This window comes from Lynx canadensis, chromosome B2 (genome assembly GCF_007474595.2).
Source record: "Lynx canadensis isolate LIC74 chromosome B2, mLynCan4.pri.v2, whole genome shotgun sequence".
NCBI lineage: Eukaryota > Metazoa > Chordata > Mammalia > Carnivora > Felidae > Lynx > Lynx canadensis.
The window spans coordinates 116,342,265-116,364,273 of NC_044307.1; the positions used below are offsets into that span (position 1 = coordinate 116,342,265).

Genomic DNA, 22,009 nt, shown 5'->3' on the forward strand with positions numbered 1-22,009 from the left:
GAGAGTAGTACAATAGGTACAATGGGATGAATAAATAGAAACAAAAAGCACAAGTCAATTTAAAGAGAAACCAATTTAGAAGAGATTTTTTCCAGTAAAAGATAAAGGAACACAGAGTTGAGGACAGACATAAGAACTGGTCAGCATCAGAGAGGAGACAGTTTAGCATGAGAATAATGAGGAATTAATAAATGTATTTATGAGAGAATCAAAGTTATACTCTAGAAAGATGAATAGTCATATGGTGTCAGTGTGTGAAAAATAGAGGTCTGAGGACCAGGTCACACGGTATGAAAGGGGTTTTAGCAGTAATAGAAACAGTCAAAAACTCAGTTCAAATGAAGTATTTAAAGGACTCAGCAACTAGTTAGATATGGGGGTGAGCACTGGAAAAGGGTGGGAATTCTATTTTAGAGGTGAGGTTAAGGTGATATACATCAACATGAAGATTTCTAGCAGGCAGTTAGAAACTAGAGGGCTCAGAGCTCCGAAGAAAAAAATACATATAGAAACACAAAATGCAAATGCATTTTAAATACACACACACATACATAACAGAGAGAGAAGGGGTCAGAGTGGGAGGGAGGGAAAACCACGTGCATGAGCCTAGTGCTAAAAAAGATTATTATAAAAAGCCCTATTTCACATCATACATAAAATCAATTCTGAAACTGTTAAATACTTAAATTTGAAAGGTAGATCATTATACTTTTTTTAAAGATTTCATTTTTAAGTAATCTCTACACCCAACATGGGGCTCTAACTTACAACCCCAAGATCAAGAGTCGTGTGCTCTCCCAACTGAGCCAGCCACGTGCCCCATATACTTTTACAGAAGAATTATAGAACAAAATAACCTCAGAGTAGGAAGGGTTTCTTTTAAAAAAAAAAAAAAAATTAACGTTTATTCATTTTTGAGACAGAGAGAGACAGAGCATGAACGGGGGAGGGTCAGAGAGAGGGAGACACAGAATCCGAAACAGGCTCCAGGCTCTGAGCTGTCAGCACAGAGCCTGATGCAGGGCTCGAACCCACAAGCTGTGAGATCATGACCTGAGCTGAAGTTGGACGCTCAACCGACGGAGCTACTCAGGCGCCCCAAGGGTTTCTTAAAATATTTTTTAAATCTATGAATTCAAAAAAAAATCATTAAACTCATCAACAGTAAAATTAAAATGTTGTCCAAAGAACTATAACAAAAGCCAAAAAATAAGCCCAAACCTGAAAAAGGCACATTTTTGTCAAATAATCAATACCTTCATTTGTCAAATGAAAATACCTTTTTAATGAAAAAATATCTACCATTTGATAAGAAGCCAAGAAACAGAGAAAAATGGGCTAAAGACACAAATGGACACTTGAAAAAAGTAGAAACAAAACCGACAAACATTTGAAAATATGCTCAAACTCAACAGCAGTCAGAAAAATTCAAATTGTCAAAGAAATACAAATTTTGACCACAATTTTACACCTACCCAATGGAAAAAAAATCTGAAAAATCTAAAACTACAATCTGAAAAATCTGAAAATCTAACAATACCAAATATTGTTTATTTGACAAGAATATGTAACAAAAGAAATACTTACATGGTGCTGGCTGGAATGCCATTTGTTCACATTTTGGCAAATAACTTAGTGTCACCTTATCAAGTCAAATTTGTGTGTCCTCTGTGACTCTGCAATTTCACTACTAGAGAAGATCCTGTATACATGTGAAAAAAGACACGTGTACAAGAATGTACACAAATGTACAATATCATTTTTTTAAGTGTCTACTTATTTTTGAGAGAGAGAGAAAGACAGAGTATGAGCGGGGGAGGGGCAGAGAGAGAGGGAGACACAGAACCCGAAGCAGGCTCCAGGCTCTGAGCTGTCAGCACAGAGCCTGATGCAGGGCTCGAACCCACAAGCTGTGAGATCATGACCTGAGCTGAAGTTGGACGCTCAACCGACTGAGCCACCCAGGTGCCCCTGTACAATATCGTTTTTCAATATAACGGTTAGAAAACCCAGGAACAACACAAACATCCATAGGCAGAAGACTGCATCATTAATTTCAGCGTATTCAAACCTATCATACAGCAGTGAAAAAGAATTAGTGGGTGTGGGTGGGGATGGACCAAGGGGCCAAAAAATGCACAAAACGTGATAACTAGCATTTGTGTATTTCAAAAACATGTAAAAGTTGACAAAATATTTAAGTAAGGTATGGAAAAAGTAAGAAAGTGATGACTACAAAAATCAGAATAATGTTTTCCTTGGGATAGGAGGAAGGTTTTAATAAAAAGGGACTCTCAGGGAATCCTGGTGGTATTAGTTTAGTTGTTGCACTGGTACATGTATGTTTATTTTCATTGTTCTTTATATGTTGTGAATAGTGATACATTGATAGAAACATTTCCTATTATGTACATTTTATATACAATTTTATACATCTTTATATATTTATTAAAGTTTATTTATTTTGAGAGAGAGAGAGAGAGAGAGAGAGAGAGAGAGAGAGAGAGAGAGAGAGAGAGAAAGCAGGGGAAGGGTGGAAAGGGAGAGAAATTCCCAAGCAGCCTCCACCCTGTCAGCACAGAGCCCAACATGGAGGCTCCATCTCATGAATCATGAGACCATGACCTGAGCCAAAAACCAAGAGTTGGACGCTTAATCAACTGAGCCACCCAGGCGGCCCCAATCTATCTTTATAGTTTTATTTTGTATTCATTATTTATTAAAAATTTCCTTTATTTCATACAAAAATAAATATTTATAATACTAATACTCTGAATGAGAAAGACCAGAAAAAAAGAAAAAAAAATGGTCAGAGAAGTGGGGTTTTTTTTGTTTGCTTGTTTGTTTTAATAAAAGTACGATACAGGTTTGTAGATCTAAGAAAGAAAGAGAGGGTCTGGTAATGTCAATGTTACACAGAAGTCAAAGAGAATAAGGACTTGGAAAAAGTTAGAGGAGTCTCATTACCCTGAGACAGTAATTCTCAGATGCATGAAAGGGATAACAATCAATCTGTGGGGTATCAGGCTATTGGGTAGAAGAGAACAACTGTGAGAGAAACTAGAGGCAGTAAGTAAAAACTGCCCTCTCATGAAGTTTGGCTATGAAGAACAGATGTGCATGGAAACACAGAAAAATTTTTTTCTGCTGGATGAAACTTTACATTTGCAGGGAGAGAGGCAGGCAAGAATGATGAGCACATTGTATATGTTGAGTTGGGCTGGAAGATAGAAATCAAAGGTGCAGGAGAAAGGAGATAACTGTAGAGAATATACGCCACTTGTATACAGATAATAGTATGGTCTTAGACATTAAAAATCATAAGGTTGTCATTGCCTGTTAAATGGCTCACTCAACAGTCAGAAAATAGTCACTAGGGTATATATCCCAACTCCGCTGCAGAACTGCTTATTAGTTACAGGAGTTCATTTCTTTCCTTCCATTTTAACTCCCCATGAAGTCTAATCCAACTGAGCACTCACTAGACTTTTTTAAAAGGTCTTTAAGGGTATGCTAGAGGCATCGCCCCTCCCACTCCCCAATTCTCCTAGCCCCTAGTCCAAGACAAAACTCTCCTAAGAAGGAGCATTGTTCCCCTTGGGGAAGCGATGGTAGGTGTAAATGGGGCCTCCTTGGGCAAGGCAGAGGCAGAGACAGACAGAGGAATCCAGATTCCAGGAGGAGTCAGAAGACTTTGGGAACCATCCAGACAGCATGGGACTGAGACCAGGTGTCCCAGTCCTGAAGTATAAGCAAGGTTTGGACCCTATGCAAAGCAACGGCCATTATCAGGATATGGGGGCTGCTCCATAAAACAGCTTGGATTTCCTCTCACTAGAATTACTACCTCCAAAATCTGTTACATCAGAAGCTGTGGTTAATTTTTTATAGGCCTAACTACTTTGAATTGCTGAAGAAGAGAACTGTAGTAATAATACTTAGGAACTAAAGCATTTTTATGTGGTCTGATTGCGATAAAAAGCACTAATGTCTTTCTAATGCATATTTTCCAAATGATTCCCTCCAAATTAAAATATTCATATTTTTTTTTATTTCTTCTTCTTCTCAAAGTTAATAAACACCATTTTAAGAGACAGTTTCCCATTCTCAGAGTAATACCAGTTCACTCCCTCCAGGCAATCTGATTACACACTTAAGTTTATGTAATCTCCTTTATCCTCTGTCTTTCTAGTAGTGGTTATAGGATTTAAAAAAATAATAAAATAAAAAGTTCCAGTCTCTGCTTCTACAAACCAAAGTCATCCATTTATATGAGGGATAATCAGAGATACAAAGGTACTAAAAGAAAAAAATGAACAGCCTTTTTCTTTCCTTTCTTTCTTTTTTTAAGCTTAGTGAGCTATAACCTGTCTTGGCCTAACAGATACCATGCTTTACTAAGTGAGTAGTTATTGATAACCTCTCCAAGCTTTGACTTGGAGAAAACAGGAAGTGGATTGTGCCTTTCTTTCTGATTCCCAATTATTCCCTAAGGTAGCTGATAGATACACATGATCCCACTGAGTATAGAGATGATTTGCTAGAAAGATTTACATGACTGAACACTCTCTGAACTATGTGAGGTTCAAGGCTGAAATTCAATGCAGGGCATAACCTCTTCACAAGGTATCTTACTGAATTGTAGCTAGGACAGTGATAACTAAGAAACCGTGGATAACTTTGCCTCCTGCATTCTTTGCTTGATTCTTTCCCAAAAAGAACCCTAAGAAAGATCAAAACCCAACTCATTTCAAGCCTCTGCACCTTACAAGTCAGGCCCGTGACTAAACTCAACTGGCTCCAAACTGAGAAGTAAATGGCAATGAGAAAAGGAGAAAGGACCCTTTGCAGCATCACAAAGGCAGCACATTGACAATTCTGAGAGGCTAGGAACCCAGCAAAAGGAACTCTCAACATGAACAAGGAGCTTCCTGCTGCCAACCAATAGGGCACTGCTGGCTGTATAGTGAGTGAATGCCACTCACTAACTGGGATGCATTAAAACTGGCAAGTCCATTTGTGAACAAGTCACTTTATTTTCCAGATGTTGGGGCACAGAATGCCCTTTTATGGCAGAGGAAACTTACTTGGCGCACGTGACACAGAACTTGGAACCACTGGTACATAAAGCAAATAAAGGATTAGAAGCCACCCAGGTGTAGGAGATTAAGGACTTAACAGGCAGATGGGGGAGAAGAGCATCATCTGGACATCCTTCATCCTTTATAATAAGGGAAAGCTCCCCAGCGATCCCAGCAGAAAGAATAAGCTTAAATGAATAAAATTTAGCAATTCTGTTGACAAAGGCAGAATCCTTGAATAGACTTTTTTTTTTTCTCATACGAGTCTGTCTGCCAAAACCTGAATACCTTTCATAACAAATAAATCTCTCCCTACCAGAAAGGGAACTAAGTAACAAAAGTATGCCTTGCCCCCCACAGGTCATCATCCAACTTGTCGAACGTCACAACTTCAAGTGTCTAGTTTGGACAGATGGGGCTTGGATAGTGGAGTATGAGGAGGGTCGGCAAATGCAAAATCAAGGCCCACCTTTCACCTGCTCAGGTCAGTCTTAAAAGAATGACTTTAAAAAATCATGACTGCCCTCACACTGTTCTCTTAATTAGACTCTTCAGAGTAGGCCACACGCAGTTAGGAATCAAAATAAAACAAACAAATCCCTTGACCTGGATTTGAAAACCCCTCAATATTAGGATCCAGCCTAGTCAACGTAATCTATCAACCTGCCCAATTTCAAAACCCTGACTTCAGCCAGACCAGTGTGGCTGACCTCTCACACAGTAGGATCATCCTCATTTCTAAAAAGCTGAGGGCACTACCTATGCCTTATAACTGGGAAACCTAAACCCCCTTTTACTCCTGCCTTTGTTTACCCAGATCCAGCCCCGTTTCTATCTGACCACAGGCCACATGTGTTGCTTCCTTCTTAGAGTTCCATTAATGGTATCGTTTTCTTCACTCCATTGGACATTTAACTAAATAACAAGACAAGACAGCTGATATGGATGTTTCATCTCCTTCAGAAGACTTGTTTTTTCCTATTATTCTATTACAGTATTTCCAAACATATATAAATTTAGAAATAATTGTGTAACAAATTCTCAATTAATCATCACCTACCACAAAAACTTATACACCCATGGCCAATCTCCTTGGTGAACTTTATATTCCCTAAACAAAAGTATGAAATTGTTTTCCTACTTGTTTGTTTTCTCCCCAAATTTAGACTTGTGCGAAGCATGTAGTAACAACTCAATAAATACTTGGTTGGTTGTGAAAATGAATTGAAATCCAGTCCATCAAAGTTCTGAGTTGCCCCTTAAGCATGAAGCTTACTTCATCCAATCAGTTCTTAGACAGACAAACCATAGAAACATTTATTTTGTAAAAGCAATATCAGAGAATGAGGGCTCACAGTCAGTTAAGCATCCAACTCTTGGTTTTGGCTCAGGTCATGATCTGGCGGTTCCTGAGTTTGAACCCTGGTCTCTGCACTGACAGTGTGGAGCCTGCTTGGGATTCTCTGTATCCCTCTCTCTCTGCCCCTCCAATGCTCTCTCGCTCTCTCTCTCTCAAAATAAATAAATAAACTTAAAAAAAAACTTACAAAAAACATATTAGCAAGTAATATTAAGAAAATGTCTGCTGAAAAACTGCATGAAAGTGAAAAAATTACAAACCTAGTCTTATCCCATCACTTAATATTTCATCACCAAATCTAATTTTCTTTTGACACCAAGATTGGAAAGTCAGTATCAATAAACAAATAGCCTGGCACACTAGAGAGATACTAGAATTTATCTTTAAGCGACCTAAGTCAATTCTAGCTAGCAACGTGACCTTAAACAAGCCACTTACATTATCCCTCAGTCTTATCACTAAAATAAAAATCTTTATACTTTTCCTAGGGACCTCATGTTATTGTGAGGCTGATTTTTTTTTAATTTGTCAAACTGCTTTATGAAGTACAAAGCACCATGTAAATATTATTCTGTCCTTATGGTATACCCAGTTCCCTTTCAAAGAGGATCTGTAGTCGACTTGGAGGCACAGGACACAAAACTATCTGAAATATTACAGGCTAAATGTCTAATTAGCAAGGGAAGTAATACAGATCTGAGGAGAACTGAAGTATCTGGCAAAGGCTTCAAGGTAGCAAGGGAAAGGAAGAAACAAAGGCTTTTCAGAAGGTAGATAAATTGTGTGCAAATTCATACACACACACACACACACACACACACACACACACACACACCTGCACGCACATGTGCATGCACCCAAATTGTCCAAAGCACAGCTAAAGCAGTTTGCAGTTCACTGAAGCAGATGGTGCCAAACATATATATATAATGGTAGAGAGATTGAAGCAGTTGACTGAAGCTAAATTATGAAGGACCTCAAATGAAGGCTAATCATTTTGACTTTCAAAGTCTGAGGAATGCAGTACCCGCAAATTAGTATCCCAAGAAAAGTAACTGATTTATAAAAGAGTCAGGAAAATGTTACCATGATCAAGAGGGAAAACAACCAGAGCTGTGACTGGAGAGTAAACACAGAAAACATGAAAGAAGAATATACATTTGGAAAATGGATAACCTGACACTCAAAATCAGTAAGTAGGATCCCTTGATGAAAATCTTCAAAAAGTGTTCGGACCCTTTCCCTTGGATTACAAACCTTCACATAACTAGAAGAAACTCTCCATCTCATCTTTAAAAAAGACCCCTTTGGGGGTGCCAGGGTGGCTCAGTCGACTGCATGTCCAATTCTTGATTTCAGCTCAGGTCATGATCTCAGAGTTTCATGAGTTCAAGCCCCACGTGGGGCTCTGTGAGCCTGCTTGGGATTCTCATTGTCTCCCTCTCTTTCTGCCCCTCGCTCACTCACACTGTCTGTCCGTCTGTCTCTCTCTCTCAAAATAAATAAACTTTAAAAAATGTTTAAAAATAATTAAAAATTAATAAAAAGAACACCTTTGACCCCTATGCTGGTCTCTGTCCCTCCACCATGCCAATCTCCTTCTAGATTTAGAGGCTTTGTTTAGCTGTTGTCTCTGTCTCTAACACATTTTTTTTTCCTGATCTTTGTGCGCCTAGGTCCTTTTTCCCATTCCGATATCCAGGTAAAGGTCACCTTCTCAAACAACTAGTTCTTCCTGAACCACCTGATCCAAGGTGGTTTCCAAGATGGTAACTCTCATATTATTCTAATTATCTGCATAGTGCTTCTTGCATTCTAGTCTATTTCTCATTTATTTATTTATATGTTCTCCCCACCCTCCTCTCATCCCAAGACTGGAATTCTCGGAGAACAGGAAACTTGAGAGTTCAGCACTGTATGTGCTCAGCAGCCAGAATAGTGCCTGGCACAGATTAGGTTACTTAGTAAATACTTGTCAAACTGATAGATAAGTGAGTTGTTCACAGCTGACCTTCACAGAGAAAGTCAAAGTTGTTGTCCCCAGGGTTACTCTGAGTTCTATATCTTCTTCAGCCTTCGATAGTCCACTTCCCTTATGCTGTGAGAGAATCCCAAATCTTTTCAATACTGTGCCTTTTTTATTTTGCCAGCTTTAGTTGGTGTCTTTCACTTGTAAATATGAGCTTTCAATAGACCACTTTGCAGCTTTCATTACACCCTTTGAACCTCATCAAACACATGTATAAGGAGTAGACTAGTTATTTTCCCCTATTGCAGGGAAATAGTCACACAAAACAGTCATTCAAGAAGCATGGAGGTGTTGACCATGGGATGTGGAACTGAACAAAGGCCAAATGACATCTAATTTAAACCCTTATCCAATATATCAAATGGCCTGCACTCTATATTATAGGAACATAAAAAAATAAGACTTAATTCTCATGCAGCAAGTCATAGTACCTAATGTAATCGATATATTCAATAAACAAAATTATTTGATTATGTGTTTATTGTTCTGACAATCCCCCCTCCACCACAAGAAAGGGGGGAAAGCAGGAAATAAAAAGAAGATGAAGAGCAATCAAAAAATAAGCAACAACAACAAAGAAATTCACCCTGGAATTTCTGGAGCTGAATGGACTTCATCCCTTTGTAAGCTTTATGTCACCAAAATTCACAACCAAACCAAAAGTGTTTCTTAATAAATATTAACCCAAAGAATCACTGTATCTATTTCCAAATATTATATTTGTGCTATTGTTGCAAAACATCAGGATCTAAAGACGGTGTAAGTCGAACTAAACTTTCATCTCTAGGTGCTAGAAATTTCCCATTCTTTATTATTTTATTGAATTATTACCTAGTATAAATTTATGACTTTAGACCTTATTTTTAAACACAAAATGAGAATTGATTTACTGCTTCCAGAAGAATTTACTGCTGAGAGGAATGATTTTTTAAAAGATCATTCAAAGAATTGTAAGAATCTAAATCTCATCAGGGAATCCCAGTATAGTATGCAATGGTTATTTATATAACTAAATGCAGAAATAACATGTAGCAGCTAGTTTGATAATGACAGTTTTAAAAACACCTTTTGAAAATGAAAACAACTAAAATTAATCATAAATTTTCTACCAGATTACGTAAGTGGATATTTTAATTTACAGTACCCAAAGTTTGTTTCCCTTTACATTCCAACCTGTATTAGTAACACTGGAATAGATTCTATATAATATTATCTAAATGATGAGTTAGGAAACTGGTCTGCAAGACAAAGCAAATTTATGAGAAAACAATAGCAAAATCTCACTTAGTGGAGACTACAACAGGGGCAGCAAACTGAATTAATAATGTAGTCTGGGTTTTATAATTTGAGGAATGGTAGTTTTGTTGTTGAATGAGGCTAGAAAGAGCCTGGAACTGGTTTAATCAAAATGATAAGTTTAGAAAAAAAAATACTGGCTTATATATACAAGAGTTGTAAAAAAAAGTTTATAAATTTTCTTTTAAATAAACTAAGTATTAACTTTGAAAAAAATTATCTAAAAGAATAGTAAGATAGATACAAACTATAACAATGCCTGACATTTCCCCTATCTTTCCTTCCTACCACACTTCTCGGTTGAAAAACTTCTACTAGGGGCGCCTGGGTGGCGCAGTCGGTTAAGCGTCCGACTTCAGCCAGGTCACGATCTCGCGGTCAGTGAGTTCGAGCCCCGCGTCGGGCTCTGGGATGACGGCTCAGAGCCTGGAGCCTGCTTCTGATTCTGTGTCTCCCTCTCTCTCTGCCCCTCCCCCGTTCATGCTCTGTCTCTCTCTGTCCCAAAAATAAATAAACGTTGAAAAAAAAAATTAAAAAAAAAAAAAAAGAAAAACTTCTACTAAAATAGATAATCAGGAGCACCTGGGTGGCACAGTCAGTTAAGCATCTGACTCCTGATTTCAGCTCAGGTCATGATCTTGTGTTGGTAGGATCGAGCCCTGTACCCAGCTTTGCGTTGAGAGCATGGAGCCTGCTTGGGATTCTCTCTCTCCCTCCCTCTGTCTCTCTCTCTCTCTCTCTCTCTCTCTCTCTCTCTCTCTCTCTGCCCCTCCACTGTTTGTGCTCTCTCTCTCAAAATAAAAAAAAAATAAAATAAAATAGATAATTATATCCTTTTATTGTTCCATTATGTTCGAAAAATTGAAACAAATCTCCACAGCATAAAAGTTAAATTGTAAATAAAAACAATGGCACCGGGCTCCTCAGTGGCTCAGTCGGTTAAGTGTCAGACTTCAGCTTAAGTCATGATTTCACAGTTTGTGAGTTCGAGCCCCACGTTGGGCTCTGCGCTGACAGATCAGAGCCTGGAACCTGCTTTGGTTTCTGTGTCTCCCTCTCTCTCTGTCCCTCTTGTGTTCACATTCTGTCTCTCTGTCTCTCAAAAATAAATAAACATTAAAAAAAATAATGTCACTCCGTTTTGTTTTTCCTGTGAAGAGCCATTATTTTGTTCACAAACTCCACGAAGTTCAAAAAAAAAAAAAAACTGTCTTTGAAATGGAAATGGAAATGGACAAAGAGGTCACACAAAAATTCAAGTTGTACAGGAACTTGAAAGCCCCCCCAAAAAATCCAATTAACTATCAAAGTCAGCAGACCAAATAAATGAAGAATGGAATTTAAATTGTTGTGTATACTTTTCTTATACATGATGTGTGTTAATAAATGGTACAGCACTGTCAGAAACATCATTAAACGGATTAGAAGGAAAAACTTGCATTTTCTGTGTTTGGGTAGAAATCCTGCCCCACTACAGGGGCAGGATTTTCTTTAATCTTGTACATGAAGATGAGCCCATTAAATGTAGGCTAAATAATTAATAAAGAGGTACGGAAAACAAGGAAGCAGAAACAAGTTAATTCAGACTCAACAATCTGGGCTGAACGCAGGTGAACGAGCCAGCAAAGAGCTGGCATCCCTTCTCCTGCTCTTCAAAGCATCTGTCCTCCCCAGTCCCCTTGGATAAAACAAACTCCTAAAAAAACAAAAAGTCATAAATTGAACAAACACTGCCCAACTCTCCTTACTGCTCATTATGTTTTCAATCCTCCATTAAAAGAGAAGTGAATTAATTTCATGGAAATAGTTCTCAAAAGAATTAGTGAAGGGGCACTTGACAGCTCGTGCTACTAAAAAAAAAACAAAAAAACAAAACAAAAAAACAAAACAAAACCAAAAAACCACGTATGATTTAGTAGAATAACAAGAGACTTCTGTCATGTATTTGCGGTAATTATTGTGTAAACATTCAGGACTCTCTTCATTTGTTTACATTTATTTACAAACTGTAAGTTTCATCAATGAATCAATACAGGATCTAAAGGAAAAGTAAAGCAGACATTTTATAATAAAAGCAAATCACCGTCAGGACACAGGGAGAGATCATCCTCACAGGCTTATAAGTTTTATGAAAACAATGACTATAATAACGTGGGAGGTTTTTTTCCAAACCCATTTGGAGCACTTTAAATGAAACAAATAGGAAGTCATTAAGATTAAACATCAGCAGCAAAAGGCCTCTTTGTTAATAGCCTATCAAACAGAAGGTATTCAGACAGTGTAAAAATGAGCCAAAGTGCCTGTGTCAGGCAATTACTGTTGCCATAACTAGAATAAGCCTATCTAGTTGTGACTAAATTCAGAAGTCACTGATATGGCTAAGGTCCAAACTTTTAATAGCAAGATTAAATTACTAAAGAGGAAAAGGAGGAATAATTTTGACCACTAAGTAACCAGCAACTTAGTCCATGCATGAAGTAAGGAACCATTTGTTTAGCACTGGATCAAATATTAAATCAAACTTAAAGATGACAGACAATTATCTAGCCTACTGTCTTAAACATGGTAGACGCCCAACAATGATCTTGCCTTTCTTTCTACTCCCTCCAGTCATTGATGTATTGCTTTACAGCCCTATTTACATTGTCAAGTATATAGGTTTGCCTTCTCTGTACAACTGGACTGAGAAACAGTAATTGTTTCACTCACAGATAGACACACTTTTCATTCTACCTTATGTCTCACATGTGCTATCTACAAAGGGTATTTTTGTAGGTGGGACTGACATAAAGCTCAAGAAAGATACATTAGGATACTCTGGCTGCATAGAATATTCATCTAAAAGTTGCTTAAAAATAGTTTATATTTTTAATATTATTGTTGTCATTAATTTTTGCCTGAGGTAGGATCCAGACTCCTTCCATACTTTGTTCTGTTACCCTCAGTTTATCTCCTTCCTCGCAGTTGCAGGATACATGCAGGGCCATGCAGCCTACTCTCATGCAATAACATGTTTCTGTCTTTTTTTTTTTATCAGGAACAGACCTCTTTCCCAGAAATCCCCAGCAGACTGGCCTCATAACTCATTGGTCAGAGCTGTGTCATATGGCCACTCCTTCTCGCAAAGGAAGATAGGAGAGTAAGTAAGGTGGGAGAGAGTCCTGTCAATATGCAAAAAAGGAGAGGAGAGCGAATACTGACTAGATAATATCAGCAATATTGTTATACAAGATGATAAGCCAGGTCATTTATAATGCTTGTAAATAAAGACGTTCTAGATGTAATATATATCTAATGCTATGGACTTAATTGTGTCATTCCCCAAACCCCCTTTCATGTTGAAGCCCAAATCCTTAATGTCACTGTATTTGTACAGATAGGGCTTTTGGGAGTTAATTAAGGTTAAATAAGGTCATAAGGGACCCTAATCTGATAGGACTGGTGCCTTTACAGGAAGGGAAAGAAAAGCTATCTATCTCTTTCCAACATGTGAGGACATAGTGAGAAGGTGGCCATCTACAAGCCGGGAGGGGAGCTCTCACCAAGAGCCAAAGAAGCCAGCACCTTGATATTTAGACTTCCCAGAATAAGAGAAATAAATTTCTGTAGCTTAAGCCACCCAGTCTGTAGTACTTTGTTATGACAGCCAAGCAAACTAATACATCTAGGAAAGAAAAATCTTGCCACCCTTCTTTCTTCAGTGGGACTGTACATGGTTGAATCAGTACTAGTATAAACTGGAAACATTCCAAGAGCTCTTTTCCTCACTCTTTGAATGGATGGTTCATGAGCATGCTCCTACTTCAGCCCCATCCCCAAAGATCAATCTTTTAGAGACTTTTTATTTAAGTAAACAGTCACTTGGTTTAAATCCTAATCTTCTTAGATCCAAAGTCAGCAGTATCTCTGGAGTGTATCATTCTATTGCCAAAATATCAGCACAATACATGTTAACATAAAGGTTTAAAAAGGAGACAAAAAACCAGAAAATCCCATGCCTGTCCAGTTCTTACATTTTTTTCAAGCCAACAGAAAATGTTAAGAAGAAAATGGGTTACAAAAGTTCAGTGTTTGTTTCTCAGCAAATTAGGGAGCAAAAAAGAAGAAAAAAAGACACATTCTGCTATATTATCACTTTCCAATTTCTGACCAAACCCCCGTAGTTTTCATCACGCATCATTTTTGTGATTAATGATGTGCACCCAGTTAATGGAAAACAGCAGATTAGGTTTCCACTAATAGTGTTGGAAGTTATGTCTGTCTGCTTCATTTGGTAACAACCTCACTGTTCAGTAAGAAACTAATGGATGTAATCCCAGAGCAGAACTGAATTTTATGCATACAAGACAGGTCAGATTTCCAGACTGGAAAAAATTACACTTTTAGAGGTGTGCTGATCTTCAGTTGAAATTTAACACTGAGATAATGCCTCATAAGGTTTTGGGTGTTTTTTCTTTCTTTTTACTTCTATTTAGTGATCAATTTGAAATCTTACAGCACTCAGTTGAGGCCTATAAACATAGGTAGAATTAGCAACTTGTAACCACAGCAAATTAAAAAAATATATAATATGAAACTTTGTATAATTAGTATACTGAGCCGAAAAGACATTTATTGCTCTGAAGACACAGGTAAGAAAAAGTTCCTTATATATGAGTATATCACTGCAGTGCTTATATCATAAGCAAAATTATGTTTGCCTGTTCGCTTTCACTATATAAAGTGTTGGCTCCAAATAACCGCAGTTTAAGAAAAACAATGTGGTACAGTGAAAAGCATACTAATCTAAAAATACAGGAATCAAGAGACAAGGATTAAAGTCCCATTTATGCCTCAAATTACTTTGGAAACAAACCTATCTTTTGTTTTCATTTTCCCCACTATATTTTACATTTATCTCTCTTAAGTCATTTAACAAATACTATATTGTCTCAAGTTTTATCTCTGTGTATTTCACATTTCCCATCTGGACTAGGCCCCTTAAGGACTGACCCCCACATCTGATTTACATTTTTATTTCCTCTAGTCCCCAGCTAGAATGTAAGCTTCCGGAGAAAAGGGACTTTGCCTGTATGTCCCCAGGGGTTAGCATGGTGTGACCTCATGTTAATAAGCTGTCAAATAAGTAGACATTTTAATAAAAACAAAACATGAAAAGAATAACACTAAGGAGGAGGAATGAATCGGCAGAGCACAGAGACTTCTTAGGGCAGTGAAAATCCTCTGCATGATGCTACAGTGACAGATACGTGTCATTATACACTTGTCTAAGCTCCTAGAATGTATGGCACCAGGAGTGAACCCTAAAATAAAATTAACAATGGACTTTGAGTGATTACTTCGTGTCAGTATGGGTTTAGCCACTGAAGTGAGTGTACCACTCTGGTGGGGGATGGTGAGAATGGGGGAAGCTATGGCATGTGTGGGGACAAGGGGTATATGAGAAATATTTGTACCTTCCTCTCTTAAAAAAATTAAGTCTTGAGAAAAGAAAAAGAAGAAAAGAAAAAAGAAAAAGGAAAAGAAAAAGAAAAAGAAAAAGAAGAAAAGGAAAAAGAAAAAGGAAAAGAAAAAGAAAAAGAAAAAGAGCATGCTTTCAAAACAAAGGAAAATGCTGGGCACATATGAAATCCAATATAGAGTTCACAAATGTTTCATTTACCCATCATGTTTATCTATCTTTTGGCAAACACATACTCTGTGTCAGACACTTTCCTATATATATAATATATATTGTATATATTCACTCACCTAATACAGCAACCCAATAAATAGATAGGTATTGTTGTCATCCTCATGTTTCAGAGAAGGAAATTATAGCCAAAGAAATTAAGGAATAGATTTAAGGCTGTACAGCTGCTAAGGCACAGAGTCAAGATTCACCCAGGAAGAACTGGCTCCAAAGTCTATAAGCCTATACTGATCTTTGAGGTAACCAAAATTCATAATTTCACCTTTATTTCATAATTTCATATGTATAATTTATTTTTCCTTTCTCAAATAAGAGCTCGCGTTTCTTAGGGTTAAAACCTGGTATCTTCTCATTATTAAATAGTCCACAGCATAATCAATCTCCTGTTCAGGCATCTTCTTTGTAGGCGTCTGGCAATATGGAATTTCTAGGAGGGGAAATCACACGGAAGACATACTACGTCTGTTTCAGATTTTTACTTCAATAGAGAAAAGGAAAAGAGAAGGGCCAGCTTGTAGAGAGGTTTTTTTGTTTGTTTGTTTTACCTCACTTCCAGGAGTATGATTTTTATATAAATATTATCCTATACTAATTAAGGTAGTAGCATTCTGGAGCAATTTTCTTTTTGATTGTTGTTGATGAAGTTGATGATAAGGAGTATATTGGAGGGATAATCAGATAGCGAATAGATTAGGCCAATAAGAGATAGGATTCTCCACTAGAAATACAAAAGAAAAGGGAATTTTAAAAATCAGAAGGTTAAAAACTTCCTCTTTAAGAAGTTTTGGAAAGTGTAAAATTGAAGTTTAATAAACTGTGGAATGAGGAAGAACAGTTTCTATGCATATCATAACTCTACTCAATCTAGAGTCTAGGGAAAAAAATATATATGCAGTGTTTCTTTAAGAATTAAAAAGTAGGTAGGCTTGCAACATAGCACAATGCAATGGCTACATTTTAATTTTTAAAAATCAAAAAAGATTCTACATTAAGCAATAATCAAAAGTTTTTCATGCTACTTCCTAATAGCAAAAATGCTACATAAAGAGTTTACATTGTGCTGGTTGTTTCTAATAACCTAGTGTACAGGTACAACTAGGTATCTAAATGACAGAATCAATGAAATCATCAATCAAGTAATTTATTGAGCACTAAGCACATGAATAAAAATTATTCTACTCTGTTTTTTGCTGTCATTGATTGTGAAGTTTTGCAGGTTAAGGAAAACAGATGTGGAAGAAACATAATCACTTAAGTAGTGATCTATTGCTCAAATTTCAATCTGCAAGAAAGAAGCGTTTACCTATAAGTTCCAAGTTATGTAGTAATCTTTTTCTCTGACAAGAGCTCTCCAGAAAGATCTCACTGGCCAGGCTGGAACTTCCACAGGCACTTTTTGCATAGCTTGCTTAAAATAACCTAAGGAGCTTTGTCATGCAAAGAAGACTGAACAAAAGAAGCATCCAGTTCTCGATTGTATAACTCCACATTAAAATTAACCTTGCAGAAATGGTGCCATAAGAAAATGTTACCAGTATCAATGACTCAAAGGCAGATCTTGCAAAAAATAAGAAAAGGTAATTATATGTATACTATTTCTCAGTTGTGAAGGAACATTAGCATGATACCTAGATATATTATTTGTTGGATTTATCAAAATCCACCTTTATGTTTTCCTTTAAAGATATAACTAACAATTTGATTCCTTAGAGAACAATCTATATAGATAGCAAATAGCAAACACTGTTGAATACAGGCTGTCTGACTCCAGAAACCAAATTTTTGACAATTTCACTAATTTGTTATTTGGGCTTAAATTTATTTTAAGAAGGCTGAATCCGTTGACAGTTCTATTTGGTTAAATCAGCTTTTTCTTTTCAGTGTTAAGCTCCAATGACAGTTTCTAGTGAAGTCAGTGTAATGACAATGCATTGTGAAGGTGACCCAGCCAATGACGACCCACTGTTATCAGAGATGAGCCCACTGATCTTGCTGCTAGTGAGTTAGCATCAATTTCATACACTTTCAGCCACGCACCTCCCGCATGCAGCCCTCCCAGAGCTATGGGCCCTGGAAAAGCAGACAGCTCTCCTAGACCAAAGAACAACATCCTTCAGTTCAGGAATAACGGAATCAACTAGTACCTAATGAAAATCCATTGAAATTCCAATAAACACATAAATTTGAACAAAGAACCTTACCTGTGGAACCATACCTAGGAAGTAAGAGGCTTTTTAATAATATAGAAAAATCAACACACAACAAAGCAATTAAAACAAGGTATTGTGTTCCCTCCCCCAGGAATAAAGACAAGTTTAACCTAATGTTTAACCTGAATTTAAAAATGTTCATTTTTAAAAAGCAGAAATGAAACTGTTCTTAGCTTATAAATGACTCACGGATCAAAATAAAATATACTATCTATATGTATATATGTATATCTATATGTAGATAAGTTTAAATCTAAACTTATAAGTTTAGAAGTTTAAATCTAAAGACCTAACATAAAAGTAAACTTTCAAGAGTTGGTTTTCTGTACCCAGGGGCAGGTTCCCCAGCTATTGAAAGTATAGGGTTCTCATGAAACTTTTCATAAACCTAAACAGGATAAAGTGAAGAAGCCATTACCACTAATTTATATGGAAAAATTTTTGAGTGTTCCCAGACCCAAAAATAATCTCAGCCTTTTCAGATACCTTCGGACACATCTTGCTAACAGATGCACTAAATAAATTCAGATAAAGAACAGATGCTCACAGACACAGTTCAAAGATATGGTGGCTTGATGCTAAGATGCTAGGAAGGAGCTTGGTGGGGCCCCTCACGCAGCTGGGCGGTGTGCTGCTTCCATAATGGCTAGCTGCAAAAACAAAGTCTGAGTGCTATTTTAATTTTTCATCTTTTTTCATAAAAGCAGAAATCTAGGGCACCTGGGTTGCTCAGTGAGTTAAGTGTCTAACTACTGATTTCAGCTCAGGTCATGATCTCCTAGTCCTGAGATTGAGAGACTGAGCTCTATATGGGGCTCCACACTAAGCGTAGAGCCTGATTATAAGTCTCTCTTTTTCCCTCTGCCCCTTCCTTGCTCATGTGTGTGCCCACACTCTACCTCTCAAAAAAATAAATAAAAATAAACAAAACAGGTTTAATAAAAATAGGGCGTCTGGGTGGTTTAGTTGGTTAAGTGTCTGACTCCTGATTTCAGGTTATGATCTCACCATTGATGAGAAGGAGCCCCGCATCCGCCTCCATGATGACAGTGTGGAGCCTGCTTGGGATTCTCTCTCTCCCTCTTGCTCTCTGCCCCTCCCCCACTCACACTTTCTCCTTCTCTCTCTCAAAAATAAAATAAACTTTAAAAAGTAAAAATAATAAAAAAATAAAAATAAGCCACTCCTGTTCTTTTTTTTTTTTTTTTTTTTAAAGGCAGAAATCCTCTTTGGATTTATTTTGGTTATCATAATGGTTTACTAAAACTCTACTTTAGTAAAAACAAGGTGGCATAAGGCAATGTTTCAAAAAGTAGGGGAAATCTACTGAACCTAATGGAGAAGATTACCAAACAACTCTCCAAACTGGTAAATGATCTTTTTTTGTTAAACCATATAAAATCTGCCTCACAACACATGAAGTAGATATTGATATCATTTGTTACCTGGTTTAATCATAATTAAATTAAGTATTTCTGGTGGAAAAAAAAAACAAAGACATGTGGACTTTTCTTTTTTTTGTTTGCTTATTTTTAAACTCCATGTAACTGACAAAAATGTAAACAATTATTCAAAACGCCTCCCCCTTAGATGACATAATTCATGAAACACTATTTTATGTATTTTCTTAAATGTTGTTGTCAGGAAGTCAGCAAACCAATCCAGTTTGAATAGTGCACTCAAATCAAAAAGACTTTTTCTTCCTGAACAGACACATGGAAGTATGTGTTAATAAGTAGTTCGCTGCCAAACAACCAACACATTTTGACACTAAAACTACGTTTTTTTCTGTATGTGGAAATGTTCTCTCTACTTTGAAGGTTTTGTGCCAATGTATTTCAACATTTCCTCAAGAATAGGGCTAGAGGAGGGCGAAAGAGATCATCTCTTATTCCAATGAGCTAGTGCTTTTCTCTAAGTATTACATACACAGTGAGAGCCAATGACATTAAAGCATAAACCAGGAAAGGTCAGATGATTACCTGATATTCATTGGGCCAAAAGGTGCTCACTGCTAGCTCAGCCCGAAGCCAATCTCTACCCGTGAATCCAGTCACATTCCAAATTGGATTGGCAAGAGGTCCTTTATTCACCCTAACTAATATGTTCAAAGTGCCAGGATTCAACCCCTTCTGGCTATATAACAGGTAACTGAAATCAATACAGTGAGTGTCGTTCTCCTTCATTGTAGGCAGCTGAAGTCGGGCTTTTTCTCCAGGGTCATGATCTGAAGAGTCCACTATCATATAGGAACCTGAAATGACATTACATATAATAAAGCTAAATAGACATGTAAGCAAAAAGGAATATTTAATAACAGAAGAAATACTAAAAATAATACCAATCCATTTTGAGCATTAAATTTAACTCAGAAAGACTGGCTTCCAGAATGGATCCATAGAAAGATATCAAACAAGTAAGTAGGTGAATTCAATTTTTAGTAACAGACATTGTTCAAAGTACATAATATGCATTAATTCATTACTCTCTGAAACAGCCTGTTCATAAATTACTAAACTGAGGTACATTTAGTAGCTTATTCAAAGTCAAATAGACTAGGTAGAGCCTGATTCAAATCCAGATCCCACCATAAAAGTCTCTAGTCTTACTAAAAAAGATCTTTTATTACTAAACAAGCAAACGAACAAGAGGAATACCTTACTGGCCTGGTTTACATAGGGGGTACAGGCTTCCTTCTCCCTATCATAATACCATTGCAAAGAGATGGGTTAACTTAGAGTGCAGACAAAATCATTTCTGATTGCAGATTCCCAGATCATCATTTATAAAAGTGGGGTTTTTGCAACGTACTAACCGCATTGAACTTAAGTTCAGGGAATAAGGATACTTTGCAGTGTAAATCTGCAAATGTCAAATGTTTAGATCTGAGAATCAGACACATAGTGGATTTGCCTACTTGGAGCCTTGCCCACCAAGCGTTCAGCTAATCACCCTTGCTCTTGGCCCCAATTCTGCCATAGTCCCTGCATATGCTCCCTAGAGCAGAAAGAAACCTGGCTTGAAAATACTAGTCTAAATCCATTACCTTTAATTTAATAAATGTTTATTGGTTGTCTGTAGCAGGGAGGTACAGGGCATAAGGAGCCCCAACATCACAGTTCCCCCCTCAAAAACAGTCTTAGCACTAAGTACAAAAATGGGTCTTACACATCAGCTGCTGCTACTAGGAGTCCAAGGACCCCTACAGAAAAACCACCAGTTTTTTTTTTTCATGTCACTGTGGATTTTAACAATTATACCTATAACCAAAATGGAAATATACCTATTTGTCACACTTCAGGTAGAACACAAATGTTATTATAATTTTTCCCCTAGGATTTCATTTTAACCAGAACATATTAGGTGTAGTGTTACAGAATCCAGTATTAAAAGGATGACACTTGGACCTTTCTTCCTGACCAATCAACCCTGTTTCCTCTCCTAAAATACAGTCATTTTTACATAACACACCAAATACTCATTGGCTACCAGTCTAACTAGTTCAATTAACTCCAAAAGCAAGTTCAAATCATGGTAGGTAAAAGGACTTTTTACTACCTAAGAAACCAAAATTTCAAATCTGACCAATTGCCATTCTAGAGTTCAGAACTCTTGTAAAGATTTCACATGATGACACTATCAGTTATCAGGCAAAGTATGGAATAAGCTTATGCTAGTGACAGTAACTGACATTACTTCCACTACATTTTTGTCAGTTTTCATTTTCTTTCATAACCTGGAAATCCTTTTAATTTTTCTTCCTGATTCTCACAGATCGCATGCACATTAACAGAATAAATTGGTCATGTATATTTTTGGAGAAATTATGTCCTTTTTTTTTTTTTTTTTGAACAGGATATCCTGGATCCCAACCCAATTTATATAAGCAGGATGTTTCTATTCTTGGTTATACTCACATTCTGAGGTCCATGCCTGATCTGCCAAGATGTCTTTCAGATTCACCATAAGCAGAGCAGACTACTAATCACTTTTAACTAAAACCAGGCATGAGATCTTAGATAAGTTATTTAATGTTTTGGGGCTTCAGCTTCTTCACAAACATGTGACCTACTTCTCCAATGCTAGATCAGTTTTGTTTTTTTTTCCCCCAGTGACATATGATGGCAGTAGTAGATTTAAATTATTTTTACAAGTCTTCATCAATTATGCTTCCTGATTGTCAATTTCTTTTTTTATTTAAAAATTTTTTTTTAAGTTCATTTATTTTTGACAGAGACAGAGTACGAGCATGAGCTGGGGAGGTGCAGATAGAGAGAGAGGGAGACACAGAATCCGAAGCAGGCTCCAGGCTCCAAGCTGTCAGCACAAAGCTTGATGCGG

The 22,009-nt window shown here is 37.0% G+C and overlaps 1 protein-coding gene across 7 annotated transcripts in view; it reads right to left on the bottom strand.

Annotated features, from left to right (window-relative positions):
* Positions 1-22,009, bottom strand: part of PTPRK (protein tyrosine phosphatase receptor type K) — a 568,568-nt gene that overhangs the window by 341,394 nt on the left and 205,165 nt on the right. For all 7 annotated transcript variants that reach the window (XM_030316304.2, XM_030316309.2, XM_030316303.2 and 4 more), the window contains exon 3: positions 19,651-19,922. In XM_030316304.2, coding sequence (XP_030172164.1) covers positions 19,651-19,922 — 272 coding nt within the window. The remainder of the gene's footprint in view (positions 1-19,650; positions 19,923-22,009) is intronic.